General features: G+C 34.9%; 1 protein-coding gene across 2 annotated transcripts in view; it reads left to right on the forward strand.

The window, feature by feature from the left end:
* Positions 1-16,186, forward strand: part of LOC118191628 (solute carrier organic anion transporter family member 74D-like) — a 72,042-nt gene that overhangs the window by 6,152 nt on the left and 49,704 nt on the right. The window contains exon 1 of one of the 2 annotated variants that reach the window (XM_035362453.2): positions 9,680-10,476. The exons of the other annotated variant lie outside the window; for it this stretch is intronic. Within the exon in view, the coding sequence (XP_035218344.1) occupies positions 9,813-10,476 (664 nt within the window). The 5' untranslated portion in view covers positions 9,680-9,812. Of the gene's footprint in view, positions 1-9,679; positions 10,477-16,186 lie in introns of those variants that run through there. 2 annotated transcript variants of the gene reach the window in all.

Consider the following 16,186-nt stretch of genomic DNA (forward strand, 5'->3'; position numbering starts at 1 on the left):
ACGGGTTGTTATGGCGTTATGTGTGTTATGGTGAGAAACAAGAGGAAAAATATTTTGTCAGAAGCCACAAATTTCGACTCGCGTGTATGCGGTTAGCTCCACAGCCACAGAAGAGATAGAGGGTTCATTTCGTTGTAGTGAATTTATCACTACACACAGTTGAAGTGTAATTTATCGTTACGTTTTAGCTACGCCAACCACATTTGGCTTAGAAGTTCATTATCACAACATAAATAATATTTGATTTAAGTCTAGTTAATTCTTTTATTTATGGGCTTCTTTGAATTTCCATAAAAAATAGTTTTATAATTGTAATAGTTAATTTTTCATAAAATCATTTAAAAAATGGTAAAAAATGGGACGGAGTGTGTAATACAAGATCTAATTCATCAACCATTTAGCCTTCGACTTTTCTTTTATAAAAAAGAAATAATCAAAAACGACAGACTTTGCTCCTCTTTATGTTGAATTTTAACCACTTTATGTTGGACAACAAATAAGAATTCGTAGGATTAAAAACAGGAATTTGTTAGACATTTTCATGTTGCTGAGTGGAAGACAACTTGTTGGTTGGAATCCACGCTACTGCAGCTAGCATTGCTAGCCATTCTAAGGATCAGGCGGGTTACTATACAAAGACATTGGACTTGTCCAAAAACCTAGAACCTAGACAAAGGAAAAAAAAAAAAAAAGGTAACTTCTTTGAAAGACTAATCACAACGGGCAGTTGACTCCCTACCATCCCCGGCACACCAGCGGCCGAGCGTTAAAACACGCTGAACACTGGTAGTTCGGTCCGAGGTTCGAATCCCGCGAATGGCCTGGCTGCACGGGCGTTTTCGTGGTTTTCCCCATGTGTAATGTGTATACGAGCCAGTTTCCCTTAGAAAGTCCTCCACGAAGGCATCCCTCCCTTTAGGGAGATAGCACTCGTGTGCTTTGCCATAATTAAATAATCCAATCCAATCTCTATCATCCCTTTTGGAAGCTGGACTAGGAGTTCTATGTTCGTAAGGCAATGCGCATCCAGCATAGTATGGAACAGTACTCACTAATTTTGAGTTTTTTAGATAGAAAATACAGATACGGAGCAGTACGTTTCATTACCGACCAAGCAGGACAACATCTGGACGCGCTGGAATCGATAAGTAAACATCCGCAGAATAAAGCGCAGAAACTCAAGAACTGCACATTCAAACTGCGGGCACCTCTTTTTGAAGTTACACGATGGAGCTCCAGTAATCATATTATGCACTTCCGCAACAATTTCAGCATGAACACATGGTCGTCCAAATAGCAGAAATTACACTCATGTCCATAAATTAAGGATAATGCAAAATCAGGCAAAGGAAGAGTTAGAAGCAAAACATATTTGACTTATTTGTAAAGCTTATTTATTAAACAAAAGGTAAAGAGCAAAAAGCGATGCTATATGTTTGATATTATTAAACAAATTAGCGATTTTTTTCTCACTGGAGCAAATTACAAGGGAAAAAAAATATTTACAAAAAACCAACATTACACGGTTTGTATGATTGTTAATACATTGTATGTCTACCAGACGATGCAATAAAATCCGTACAACGCCTAGGCATGCTGAGTATCAAATTATCGATCTGATCTTGGGGGATATTACACCACTCAAAAAACCATGCTCTCTGAAGTTCTGGTAGACATGTAGGAGGAGGTTGACGGGCTGTAACTCGTCGGCCAAGCATGTCCCACACGTGCTCTACTGGATTCAAGTCCGGTGAGAATGCTGGCCAATCCATACGGGTGATATCCTCCGATTGAAGGCATTCGCCTACGATGTTTGCATGGTGATGGCAGGCGTTGTCATCTATAAACACAAATTGTGTTCCCACGGCTCCCCGAAACAAACGTACATGTTGTTCCAGAATGACGTCGCGATAGATTTGGCTTGTCATGGTTCCAATTTGAACATGCAGGTCAGTTCTGGAACCCAGAATAATTCCACCCCAAACGAGCACTCCTGCACCACCGTAAGGTGTCGTTCAATGATGTTTTCTTGGTGGTAACGGGTACCTGCAGCTCTCCATATGAAAGTCCGGCGAGAATCAGACTGCAAGCTAAACCTGGACTCGTCGGAAAACATCACACAAGACCACTGTTGCGGTGTCCACAATGCATGCTCTCTACTCCAGGCTAACCGCAGGCGACAGTGAGTTGCAGTAAGTGGAACGCATCTGACAGGTCTACGAGCATATAGACCAATCTGCCCTAAGCGTCTGTACACGGTCTGCCTTGAAATCGTCGTACCAGTGGCTGAAGAAAGCTGACGAGACAAGTCTGAGGCTGTGCTCCGCCAGTTACTTTTGGAAGTAACTGCCAAATACCGGTCCTCATTCGGCGTTGTAACACTGGGGCGACCTGTGCTGTAACGTCTACTCACATTACCATCATCTTGGAATCGTTGCCAAAGCCTGGAGATGACACTCTGGGTAATTCCAAGTTCGTCTGGTACTTCCAGTTGGGTGCGCCCACATTCCAGACGGCCGATAATCATACCACGTAAAAAATCATCCAAATGCGTCCTTTGTGTCATAACTATTCGGTTATTGCACTGAAATGCTTATAAAGCGCCTGCGAACAATTTTACTTCTTTGCCTGTATTCCTTATATATCACTCTCTTACACTCTCGTCATTGTGACGTACCATCGGTGTCATCTGGTTACTTCCTGAAATTTGCATATGATTCTTGAAGATGTGTGTAGTGATTTTACAGGTGATATATTTATTTTAGAGTTCGATTTCCGCATGACTACGAATTATCCTTAATTTATGGACATGAGTGTATTTCAAAATAGTAAACGCCAGCTTCTTCGGTTCAGGCGAAATGCAGTTCGCTGCCTTTGGGTATCCGTGGTGAACGCTAACCCGGTGTAATATAATTTTGGTGATTTTCGAGTCCGTAGGATTTTCTAACAAATTATTACAGTAGAGAAGACAAGGCAATTTATATAGATTAAGTAATGCTTTTTCCATGATAATATGGCATAATGTCACTTCATAGGTAGAATTGTGTGGGTCTACACAGACTTGAAGCTAAGCCAAACCTGACTTTAGCCAGAGAAGACTAAGTGAAAGAAATGCCATTACTACAACAACCGCTCACAATCAAATTGCCACAAGCAGTAGATACAGTTAGTTATATTTAACGTAAATTATCAAACAGTAATTAGTGTAAAAACAGGGGGTGTGGTGCGAAATTTGTCTAGTAGAGAAATGAACTAGTGGTACATAAGATTTGTATTTCAGAGTAAAATGCACAATAAATACATTTTGCGGACAAGTTTGATGACTGTTAGTCATACAAAGTTACTGTTACTGTTAGTCATACAAAAGATCAGATACAATCTGGCACAGAAAACACAGAATACTAAATAAGATTCCTTAGGATCGCAAGCGGCCTTCTACGATTTTCGTATTGGTTAAAATCATAATTTAGGGCATGTATTATGGGTTTACATACTCAGGTATTTTCCTAAAAATGACTCAGCAAACTTAGTTGGACCGCCGAGTTCCTAATGAACCAACGACAGCTCACCGCCTCTCGCAGTACAATATTATGAAAAATTTGGAATTTTTTCATTTGCATCTTACAGGCATATCCCCAAAGAGGGCAGGCATAAGTGAATATGGGACGCAACATGGGTTTGTAAATGGGTATCTTGTTGTCAGTAAATAAAACGCTGCTCCGAACAATTAAAAGGGCAAGTGTAAGTTTACGAACTCGGAACTTGGCAAGAAGCTGTGTAATGTGTGGGGACTATGTGAGCCAGAATAACACCTAAATAACGGGCATGCTTAGTCCAAGAGATAGGGATGTTGAACATTAGTAAGTGACTAGAATTCAGATTTTTTTCCCTAGTAAAGAGAATTGCATATGACTTCTTAACGTTTATTTTAATTTTTCAGGCATAAAGCGAGGACTCCAGTGAGTGTATGTGGTTTTGTACAGAAATGTTCGTAATGCTTGTAGAACTGGGTCAAGAGGTGCATTTTGTGTAAGGATTGCCGTATCGTCAGCGTACGTCGCAAGAGTGGTGTGTGTGAGATGTCGTTCGCATAAATATTGAATAGTATGAGACCCAAAAGAGACCCCTGTGGTATATAGCCCTGATGGATCTGGGGTGGATAATGTGTTATTGACACGAACGACAAAGTATCTATCTGTTAGATAGGAGAGAATGATGTTTATGATGCACTCTGGGTAGCCCAGGGTTATGAGTTTGTGTAGGAGGCCCGCCAGCCAGACTCGGTCGAAGGACTTAGCTACATCCAGGAATATTGCTTCACTCACGTCTTTATTCTGCAGATCTATGGAGTGGTGCTTTCGGAACCCATATTGTTCCGTGTTTTGGATGCTATTCGTAGCAGCATGGTCGAGTACACATTGTAGTATAGTATGTTCAACAATCTTGCTGAGCGAGGAAAGTAGACTTTAGGCCTGTAGGAGCTCGGGTTGTTTGGCTGATTTCAGTACCGGAGGTGATGATTGCAGTTTTCAGGGTGGTGCCGCAGTCGAAGTATGACATTAATGATTTTAATAAGCTTGAACATCATGAGGATTCCCATGGTCATCTTGTTAGATATGTTGTCTAGGCCAAGGCGCTTCTTGAGTTTATCAATGTAGCCATGGATCTCCAACAGACAGAGCGGAAGAATGTTGGTAGTGCCTTGTTGTGTTCTGTAACTTGTTAGTGTGCGTGTAATCATGTGCTATGTGGGTCGGTGTGATAGTGTGATATGTTGTTTATGCAGAACTGAGCAGCATAGATAATCGACAAGCGAATCAGCTTTCTCAGTTTCGGTGTAGGCAATTCCATTCTGGCCAGTTAAGGGAGAAATGTTGGTGTGGCATCTCTTGAGTTTGGAAGTCATACACGTATAATGTCATATACGCACATGTTATATTTATTTTAGATGTTTTTGTTTGCAGTCTGAGTAGTATTTGACGATTTTTGTGAAATGGTTTTCTAGATCAAAAGAGAGGCTATTAATTATAAATTTCAACACTTTTGTTATTTGAAAACATGCTTATTATAAAAAGAAAACTATCTGAGCGCTTATGTGTAAGGATACCACCTCTAATGATTTGAAGTTAATGCATTTGAAAATTTTGGCATTTATTTCCGGAAATTATTTAAGGCGTCCTTTCACTTTTGTGTGACATCTTACCCTCCTTATCTTCCAGGCTATATGAGTTTTAGCGAGACATTAATATTGCAGGGGCCATTAATTTTTATAATATTTTTGTATTCAATTGTCGAGTGCGTGTGGAAATTAATCCAAATTGAAAACTTTCTCGGATATCTCCTTTTTTTTTTTTTTTTTTTCCATTTTAGAAAGAATCATGGTTTTATTATTAGACATGCTATGTTGTAACAAAAAATTCTTAGCTAATATAAATCTCTCAAAGGAAACTTAATAAATGGAAGAATCATAAAAAAAATCAGTTATTAATTTTTAGTTTTTTTTGTAATTTCCATTCAATTCAAACTTTAATTTTCAAAATGTTTGCATAATTTGCTTCATTGCTTAGATTTTGAACTTAGCTGGTAGGAACAGATTAAGATTATAGCAAAACACAGGAGAATTGCCTGCCAGTAAGGGAAAAATGCCTAACTAAAACTAACTCCTGTTTACTTTACAGTCGGGGAAACCATGGAAACCTTATCTAGCAAGCTTATTCAATCCTGGGTTAAATTCCCGGAATAGAATCGAATCCGGGGTATACTATCAATGTGTCGCTGTTGAACCTCTGGTTCCCTGCTAGCCAAACTTAGTAGTAAGTAGAAATATGTACTGTTTTGCAGTTACTCCAAATACTAGCTAGTGCATTACAGCAAACATAAAATGAATGGCTCAAAATTCAACCTATATTTTTAGGACAGTTCTTAATTTTGAAGTCTTGTTATAATAATACTTTTCACGAAATGAAATGTTTTTTTTTTTTCGTAATTTCGAATTTAAAGTAAAATTTAACAATCGTGAGCAAGATTCCAAGTTATAAGGTATTTCTCCCGTCGTCTTAGCATGCCTTCGTGGTGTAATGGTCAGCACGCTCGGCGTGCACTCGAGAGGTCCGTGGTTCGAGTCGCAGCGAGAGCACTGCTCATTTTTGACATCTCCTGCTTGGAAAAAAAAAAAAAAAAAAAAAACCTAATCGCTCTACAGTGGCGCCCGAACTAAAAAAGGTGGTTGATGATGATTTTCCATCACCAGGATATGGCGATTGGGTCCCCTAATCTCCAGCCGCCCTTTAAAAGGAGGAGTATATAAGATGTTTCTCCCGCATTCTTAGCATGCGTTCGTGGTGTAGTGGTCAGCACGTTCGGCGCGTATTCGAGAGGGGTTCGAGTACCGGTGAGGGCATTGCTTAATATTTTTAGAAATATTTTGTATAATTTTTAGAAATTTATTATTTCATATAAGTCGATTTTATACTTCTGCTGTGTAGTTAAATGTAAAATCATATCTCGGCAAAATAAAATCTGTAGACACTACTATCATGTCTCGGAAACTGACAGATGATGAATAGAAAATTGTAGATTTTTCAAAACAGTGCACTCAAAAAAAAAATATATATATATATAATAATAAAATAAAATAAAATAAAATAAATAAAATAAAATAAAAAAATAATTGACTTTACAGTGACGTCCAATCGAAGGTGAGTGATAATTTGGATAATTTGTTATCACCTTGATTTCATCAAACTGGATCTTGTCTTCTCTTTACCTTCTAAGTGAAGGCAGGAAGAAGTAAGTAATTAAAGCTATTCTTCGGATTTGTGTTATGGTATACAGTCAATCCATCCAGAGATTGGGACGGCTTTTATTCAACACCATACTCTGCCCTTTTTTTTTTTTTTTTTTTAAGAAAGACAGAAACAGTTATATTGGATAATTATTGCAAAATAACAATTAGATATGGGACGAATCTTGCATTCCTTGAATTTGAATCCTGAAAGATTCCTGATTCTTTGGAAAATTTCGAATCTTGAATAATTTTAATTTAAAGTACGTATTTAATAAACAAATTAAGAGTATAATTTTTAAAAATGCATTTATAATTGTTGCGGCGAGTGTAATTTAATAAATGAAACGCATAATTAAAATCGTGAGTATTTTAAATTTCTCAATACAGTTTGGCAACAACTTAAAACTTTTACATTTTCCTGGCATTCTTGTTAAAATCAAAGGAAGTGTAAATTCGGGAGGAGTTTTAAGCGTTAATACAGACAAGTATTAAACACGTAACGAATTTTAAAAAAAATTAAAATTTTGACACTTCGTGTCCCTATGATATTACTGATCCAGATTCACTCACACTGTAACAAATGCTTCTTTTTTTAATGAAACTTCCTATTGGTTTTTCCTTCCCGAAGTTTTGATTTACAATATTTAAGTATTTTAAAATTCAGAAGTCGATTGATGAAAATAGTAGAAAGGTTTTCGGGATTCGAAGTTTCGAATGTTTCATTCGCGTAAAAAATTCATTTTTTGTTTAAATTATGCGAGTCTAAAAAAATAAAATAACTAATGCAGGAAAGTCTAAATAAACGATGTTGTATGCGAAATAGTTTATAAGTGTTTCTAATAAGATGTCATAATGAAAAAACATAGACATTAATCTTCATGAAAAAATAATAATTAGTTATGTCGAAAAATATTTTATGAAATTCATTATCATTATTCTAGTGATTAGCAAATTCATTACATTAAAATCTAAAATTTGTTAAATGCAAGCTTCACAAAGCTATTTCCTGCAATAAATTGCATAAACAAATGGACTGATAGCGAATATTTCACTAACGTACTTAGTATAATATTCGCTATTAGTCCATTCAGTTAATACAAGGCCCACCAGCGGCCGAGCGGTAAAGTCGCTGAACACTGGTAGTTCAGTTCGAATCTTGCGAACGGGCTGGCTGCATGGGCGCTTTCGTGGTTTGCCCCATGTGTATACGAGCCAGTTTCCCTTAAAAAGGCCTTCACGAAGGCATCCCTCCCCGTAGGCAGATAACCCTCGCGTATTGTACCGTAATTTCATAAAAACAAACCAAATCATTAACTACAAAGGCTAGGTGAATATTTTTATATTTTCTCTTAAACGTAAAAACAATTTCTTTCGGAGAATATGTTACGTAGGCGCCTTTTCCAAAGCAATAGGGCAGTAGCTAGTTGTAATACTTTACTATTATTCACCTACGTGTATCACAAACGAAGTTTTCAGAGAGATTTTGTTCGAGCTAAATTATCTTCAAAGTGTATAATTATTCATTTGAAAACTGAGAATAAAGACAATTTTCTCATCAACATAAAAAAAAAAAGACTAGTTAATATGAAAAACGAAAGAAACTTTTAATATAATTCGTTTTTTTAATACATTTTCATTCTATATCGAATCAAACAGTATTATTTTGAGAGTGCACAGTGTGGCAGAAATTTTAAGAAAACTATTTCAATACAGTTAAGCAAAAATAAGCGACCCAGTTGTTATCTGCACTGAAACTAACAATTGAGATAATTACAATACACAATAATTTTAAGCAGAAACTTTGAATTACATATTTTATGAAGTTTCACGTGGCTACATATGTTTTAAAATAGGTTGAAAACGTTTTTCTTTGCAGCGTATTAAAAAATTTCAAATAATGTAACTGTATAATACTGGATTCAATATCATAGTAACTAAAATAACAATAGCTATGTTGGTAAGTTAAGAACCTAAAGAAATTTGTCAATGAGGAAAAAATATGAATTGCTGTTAAAATATAGTTAATAATTTACAAAATCAAATGACCTACAGCCAGTTGTGCATTAATGAATCTTTACAAATGTTTACCACGTTCAGGTTACATTTATCAATAATATGATTTACATTATTTTTGAAGGCCTTTCATTATTACCTGCACACCGGTCCATGCATGTGTTCAGCTTTGACTCACTCACTCTTTAGCCAGCCGTGGAAACTGGGATAGTGATTAGAGACGCTGACTGCCGTGTCGAAAGGCTCGGGTTCGAGTCCTCGAGAAGGCATAGATGTATGTAAATGTATAGTGTCCCTGCGGCATGGGGATACTCTAAATATGCTGCTAGCTGAAAGTTTTCTCGAGAGTTTGCTGGCAGGGGAAGAGGGATGGGATACTCTCAGACCCGTCTTCCGGGGTCCTCCTGTCCATCAGAATTGTGGGCGGAACTGAGCAAAGTCGTACTGTCACCTGTATGGTGCCAACGACAGGGGCAGTCTTGCACTCCTTCCCACAATGAATTTCATGGGCTTGTTCTGATGTTACTGAGAGACAAATAAGGTAAGTCACAACAACAGCAACTCTTTAACCCCCTTTTGAAAATGAATATTTGTTTAATTTTGATTAAATATTATGGGATTAAAGTATTGTACTAACAAACTAGTGAAATATGATGAATTTAATTCATCTGACTGTTATTTTTTGGAAGTCTTTTACTTGTTATGTACGTGTAAAGTCACGGATTTCGATTACAGAAAGTAAATAGTGGCTTCATTTTCGGAGTTTTCTTATCGTTCGTTTTCTCCAATCAGGTGCTTTTAAGAGGTCATGGTCCAAGTACAGATCAGTTTACGATATACTTCTGTTGTGAATTTATCTATCCTTTGCTAACCATTCTTCAGATGTGAGGCCGACAGGGCAGGAAGGACAAAATACCAGAATTAAATTCGAATGTGTATTACATAAAACATTCGCTTTAAATTCAGATTTCGTGCTTTTGTGTTTCTTTACCTAACTGAAATTAGCTTCGCAATGAAAGGTTCGTTTCAGTCTGTACCTACCGACGAATCAAATACGAGTAATTCAGAGCAACCGTGTTTGTCAACAAAGCAAAGTGTCGACGAACTGTGTGGTATAGGAAGTTTCAAACCAAAATGGTTACAAAAGTTCGCCGATCCAAAAGTGTATCTTGTGATTTTTTGCATTCTTGGTGTCTTAGAAGGAGCATATTTCACTTATTTTGTAGGTGTTCTTTCGACATTAGAGAAACGGTTTGCATTTGAAAGCAAAATATCGGGTGTAATTCTGATAGCTGACAACATTAGTGCAACTTTTATAAGCATGCTTGTTGGATTCTATGGTGGAAAAGGTCATAAACCTAGAATGATAGCTTTTGGAATGATGCTTGTGATTGTTAGCTGTTTTATGAGTACCATACCTTACTTCCTCTACGGACCAGCTCTGCATTTGCTGTCCCGCGAAACAGTTGCTGTTGGAAACAGAAAAGACGAATACTGTGATAATGAAATACGAGATGAAAGCTGTGAAAATTCTGACAACAAAGCTATGCTGCCAGCTGTCAGTATTTTATTTGTTGCCAATTTTCTTAATGGGTTTGGATATACAGCCTATTATACAATCGGTGCACCCTATCTTGATGACAACGTGAAAAAGAAAAACTCACCTATGTATTTTAGTAGGTATAGTATTATTTTCTCCTATTTTACAATATACTTGAAGCTGATTTTAATGTAAAATAAGTCTAAAGTCCGTTGCTGGTTACTTGTTAAAATTAAAAGCCAAAAAAAATCTTAAAGGTTTCAGAATTTAAATTACGTCCAAAGGAACTTTTTTTTTAAACATTTCGTCTGTTACCTTTATTTGTTAAATATCATGTTTTTCAAACTTAAACCATAAAATTCAGTTCAACAGCAATATCGCAAAATAATTTTATAATGAGCATACCTTTAGAATTTCCGATACACAGTCTCGCACACTGGAGATAAAAATGGTTTTTCTGCACAACGTTGCCATTGCTCGCTTTGAAATCCTTGAGTTTTTTAATCAAAAATTCGTTAAAGGTTTTATAAAATGTGAAATCGATAATAAAGCAAATTCTAAATTTGAAATTTGGGCTAGAAACATCAAATTTTGAATAACGCAGTCCTCCACCCGAATATGGGCATCTGGAAGCCATAATTTGGAATCTGGAATTTGTTTTATTATCTATTTCATATCTTTCAAAACTTTAAAAGAATTTTTGATTCTCAAACTCAACGATTTCAAAACGAGAAATGGCAACACTATACGGAAAAAAAAAAAATCTATCTGCAGCGCGGGAGACTGTGTATCAGAAATTCTAAAGATATGCTAAAAATTATTTTGTGATATCGTTGTTGAATTAGATTTTGTGGTTTAAGTACGAAGAACATGATATTTAATAAATAAAGGTAACACACAAAACGTTAAAAAAAGTCTTTTTGGGCGTAATATAAAGTCTGAAAGCTTTCAGGTATATTTTTTTAATTTTAATTTTTTATGCTGAAGTAAGTTTTTTGAATTTCCTAAATCGTGTTTTAATATAGCATTTTGACACCGATTCTTCTGGTAAAAAATCGATATTTTAAAATTTTTTAATGAATCGGGATAGTTTCTTGATTAAAATTTTGTTGACAAAGCAATTAAAGTTGAAGTTATGGATTTCTAAATTCTTTTTAGATGCTGGTTCATGTACTAATTTTTTATATCTGAGTATGTAACTAATCGGGAATACTAAAATTTTAGCACTTGAATATTATTGGTTTTCAGAAAATTTTGTCTAAATAAATCAGAGGTAATCAATCTCAGACAACTGACTCACTGCCATGTATATAAAGGGTGTAATAGAATTGATAGTCACAGCTTTAAGGGGTGACAGAACATGACAAAAGTAGCAATTTTTGAAATAGGATATGTAGTGGAATGTGCAATGCGAACGCGGAAACATAATACCAACAGTAAACATGGTGAACGAAATGTTACTTTAATCATGGATATTTACAAGCAATAATGCTTACAAGAACTATTCAAATGAACGACCAGAAACTTCAATACATGTATGACTACAGCGATATATCTCAATGCAGTTTGACTCTCCTGAAGACTAGAATTAGCGCATTTGCTGTAGAAGTATGTGACATGCCCGCGTCTTCCAAAGTGTATGTCAGTCACTTCGTCGTCGTTGTGATGCAGGAACTACTAAAAGGTATTTTCTCCCTTCTTTTCTGCATGCCTTCGTGGTGTAATGGTAGCATACTCGGCGCGTATTCAAGAGGTCCAGGTTCGAGATCCCGGCGAAGACATTGCTCAATTTTTAAGTTTCCCGCTTCAAAATAAGCTAATAGACTCTACTACATTGAAACTGGTGTTCTTCATCTGAACAATTACTGCAAATTCAAAGATTATTTCTTAAAAATATCCGCGATTAAAACGACTTTTCTTTTTTGTTTCCCCATTAACATTTTGCATTCCACCATACATTTTTTTGGGGGGGGGATTTGGGTGAATCTTTGCATTATGGTAACTTGGCGATTTTTTGGCAAAAATTTGGCGACCAACCTTGCTACAGCGATCTGCTAGTTTTGTTTTGGACGCCATTTTGTTTTCACAAAGTAAAGGCATGGTTTTTTTTTTTTTTTTTCCCTCAACATTTTTTCCAACAATCTGCTAGCCGAATTACGCTTATACTAGAACTTTTGGGGAACAAAAATGCTTAATCATGACGAAGATTAGGTGCGAAATTGGGAGAAAATGCAGAATCGCAAACTGCTTGCCGCGTTTTTAAGAATTGCATATACACGAAATTGTTTCTAAGTACTTATTAGCTAAAATCACGATCGGAATTTTCCGGAAAATGTCACATGACATGTCTCATAATCTCTCATTTCTCTGAGACAAAATAATTTGTCATTCAAACTGTGTACGTCTCAGATTATTGCTAAAGTCCTAGCTAGTAGACTTTATCGCCTTACCAAAATGTCGCTAAACTACCTGTTGCCATATTCTAAAGATTAGCCGGGATTTGTTAAATTTCTCACGTTCAGTCACCCTTTAAAATTGCAGCCATATTATTTTCATAACTCAGAATACAGACTGACTTGTGTCTAATTTATGAGACGACGCTTCTGAAGCCTAAGTCATTACCTCCATTCTTTAGATAATTTCTTTCCTCAATACACATATAAATTTGTGCATATTCTAATAAGTTTTAACTATACATCACAAAAATTTCTTTCGGGATAGAAAAGTTTTGGTTGCTTATTCGAATTCAGAAATACAAATACTCGCCGTAGTGTGTGTTTCGCATGAGGAAGAAAAAGCAAAAACTTGTTACTATTTACTACAAAAAGATGCGAATCAAATGAATCGATTCAAGTTTATTTAGCTTTATCGAAATCGTTCAGTAGTCGATGGTAACTGCTTCTGTAAAGCTGATACCAATGCGTTGATATCAAAACCGTTAAGAAGATCAAATTAGTTCGGAATGAGCGTTAGATTAAATCTGATAAGATATATTGATGCGAAAGCTATTAAAGAATTCCACCTCCAGCCTTTAATGTCAGATATAGCTGATTAAAAATGTTACAGATGTCGACCAAATCTTAGAAAATGTTGAATAAAAAACTATTTTTTTTGCGGATATGCTTAGAAATACCTCTACTTTAAGATGATGGTAAAAATGTTATAGGTTATAATTCAAAATTTTTTTGGAAAAATATATAAAAATTATTTAAAAATAGAAATTTTAAACATAAATCATAAAAAAATGGGTGAATTTTATTTGGAATGAACCTAAATTTTGAACTGTAAAAGAAGAAATCAAGTAAGTGTATGAATAAATATATACCAAATTCAATTAACATGGAGGTGCTAAAATTTTTAGAGCTAATTTTTTAAAAAATACTAGTGCGATTTTTAAAAAACCTGGCAGTCTGGCATAATTTAAGTCGTAGAATCGAAATATGTAAAAAAATGGGTATGTTATTTCAGAAAAAGTCCGATTTTGTGTCAAACTACTTATGTTAGAACAATGCTATATATAAATATAATATATATCCTAAGTTGCGCTTTCGAGACATGAAAAACGCAATTTGAATTTCGTCAATCAGCCCAGTAGAACTGGAGATATAGGACTGTCCCAATTTTTTTTTTTTTTTTTTTCTTTTTCTTTTTCGCGGTGTACAATAAAAGCTCCTTCTGTTTCGCATTTAGTGTATCATCTGAAATAACGAGCTACAATGTATGCAGCATATTTAAAGAATTATGTTACTGATAAGTAGTAATTGCAAGAAATAGAATGACTTCTAAATATAATATTGGTTTGAATCGCAACTGATACAAATTTTACACAAGTCGTGAGTTCGACTAAAAATAGTTCTCTAGTGCACTGCAGAAGGTTGTTATTATTAATTCTAGAATTACGTTATTATTTTAATTATTTTAATGCTATTAAAATAAACTTTTTAAATTTTTTTTGTGGTCTTAATTATTTTGAAAACTGATCTCCATATTCCAGGTAGCATACGTTAATTCAAGACTTTAACAAAGTGAACTGAATTATCGCTATGGCTAGATAAAAACAGAAACGCAAGAAGGGTGTAAAAGATACTTCTATTCATAACTCAATATAGTTGAACAGAAGGCAGTTCTTGTGCTTACAAAATCAACGAATACTTATGACGTAACTCAAGAAGTAAGGAATTTAAATTTAAACTAAATCTAAGTCATAAACTAACCAAAGTTTACACAGAATAATTAACACGTAATTTGTAGTTTTTCAACTAATAACGTTAATGTAGAATTTCAATTAGTAACGTGGCCTTCAGCAGGCGGAACACGCTCTGTCTAAACGATCTAAAAACCTACTTTTAAATTTTATCTCTTTCTACCTCATCTGAATCCTCCCAAACTAAAATTCGCCATCTGGCAGGAAAACGGAAAGGGAGAAATGTCAGTATAGTTACTGAACACAAAATAGCTGATTAATTAAAATAACAAATGCTTTACAAAGTCATGTAAATACATCTTTTTACGGCCGTGGGAAAATTTGTGTAAAATGCATGTGGGCTCAATTTCGTGTCGAGAAAAAGCAACACTGTTTATATTTGGAATTTCTTCTCTGCTCTGATTGATCGTCCACTCAGTTTGATAAAATCATACACGCTGAGATAGATATAGGCCATACAGCTATTAAATTATAATCCTCGATTATCTAAGATTTAGTTAATTCAATATTATTAACTTAAGATAACATTTCCAAAATATAAAATCACATAATTATGCGAAAACAGCTGCAGAATGGAATTTATTATACATGCGCAATTTTAAGACAAGGAAAGTTTCTTAAAATTAATGTTGGTGCATGGAAGAAACTTATTTAGAACCATTCTTGATAACATAAGGATTTCCTTCCCACGATGATGCAGGCAGATAAATTAGCAGATGATGCAGGCAATAGATAAATGGATGGATGCAAGCAATGATAAATTAGCGTTAAAATATAGCTTTATATAAAAATTACATGCCCTTTTTACATGTTAGTTTACCTTCCTGTTTAGACTGATATTTAAAATAAAGACGTTACTGCTAAAGAAATGGAAACTTGCCATTTTTTTTTTTTTTTTTTTTTTTTTTTTTTTTTTTTTTTGCGAAAAATGCTGACTTTTTACAATGATAATGGAGCAATTCTGCTGCCTATTTCGTTGATACCTAAAAAAGTTTGGAAAGAAATTCTAATATTTGTCCATTATATCATTATATATAAGATAAAAAATTTGTAAATTAGATTTATAATTTAATTTAGTAATAGCCTCTTAATTCCTCATTTTAAATTTTAGTATTTCCTCTCTGTATTCTAAAAGTAGTAATAACGTTTTTGGACTGCGTCATTTCTAGATCAGTCTGTCGGATGGCTTGTGTAACGCTGATGACGTAGCTAATTTGAAAACTGAACTCAAAATTTTGAGAACTGAAACTTTTCTTGGTAAGCTTCCATACTGGATAACTGCGTACTTTGCTTCTAGCTCACTTGGCTGGTCAGACACTGGCATGCTGCTTTTCTTCCTATCGAAATAGTATCAAAAATGTAAATGTTCTTGAATAGGCAGGCACATTTAGAGTGCCAAGTAAATTGAATGAGGAATTAAGAGGCTATTGCTAAATTAAATTATAAAGCTGATTTACATATTTTTATCTTATATGTATATATATCTATATATTGTTACGAATTTTGTATTCCGATAGCTAATGCTAGTAGATTTATAATTAAAATTGTTTTATTTCCCTGTGCAATGCAGCACATGTAGAGTTTTAAGTCTACTAACAGGTAGAGTTTTAAGAGAAAGCTATGCTAGAAAATTAAAAATACA

Source organism: Stegodyphus dumicola, chromosome 9 (genome assembly GCF_044657685.1).
Source record: "Stegodyphus dumicola isolate Sdum_Otavi_A_Nest chromosome 9, ASM4465768v1".
Classification (NCBI taxonomy): Eukaryota; Metazoa; Arthropoda; class Arachnida; order Araneae; family Eresidae; genus Stegodyphus; species Stegodyphus dumicola.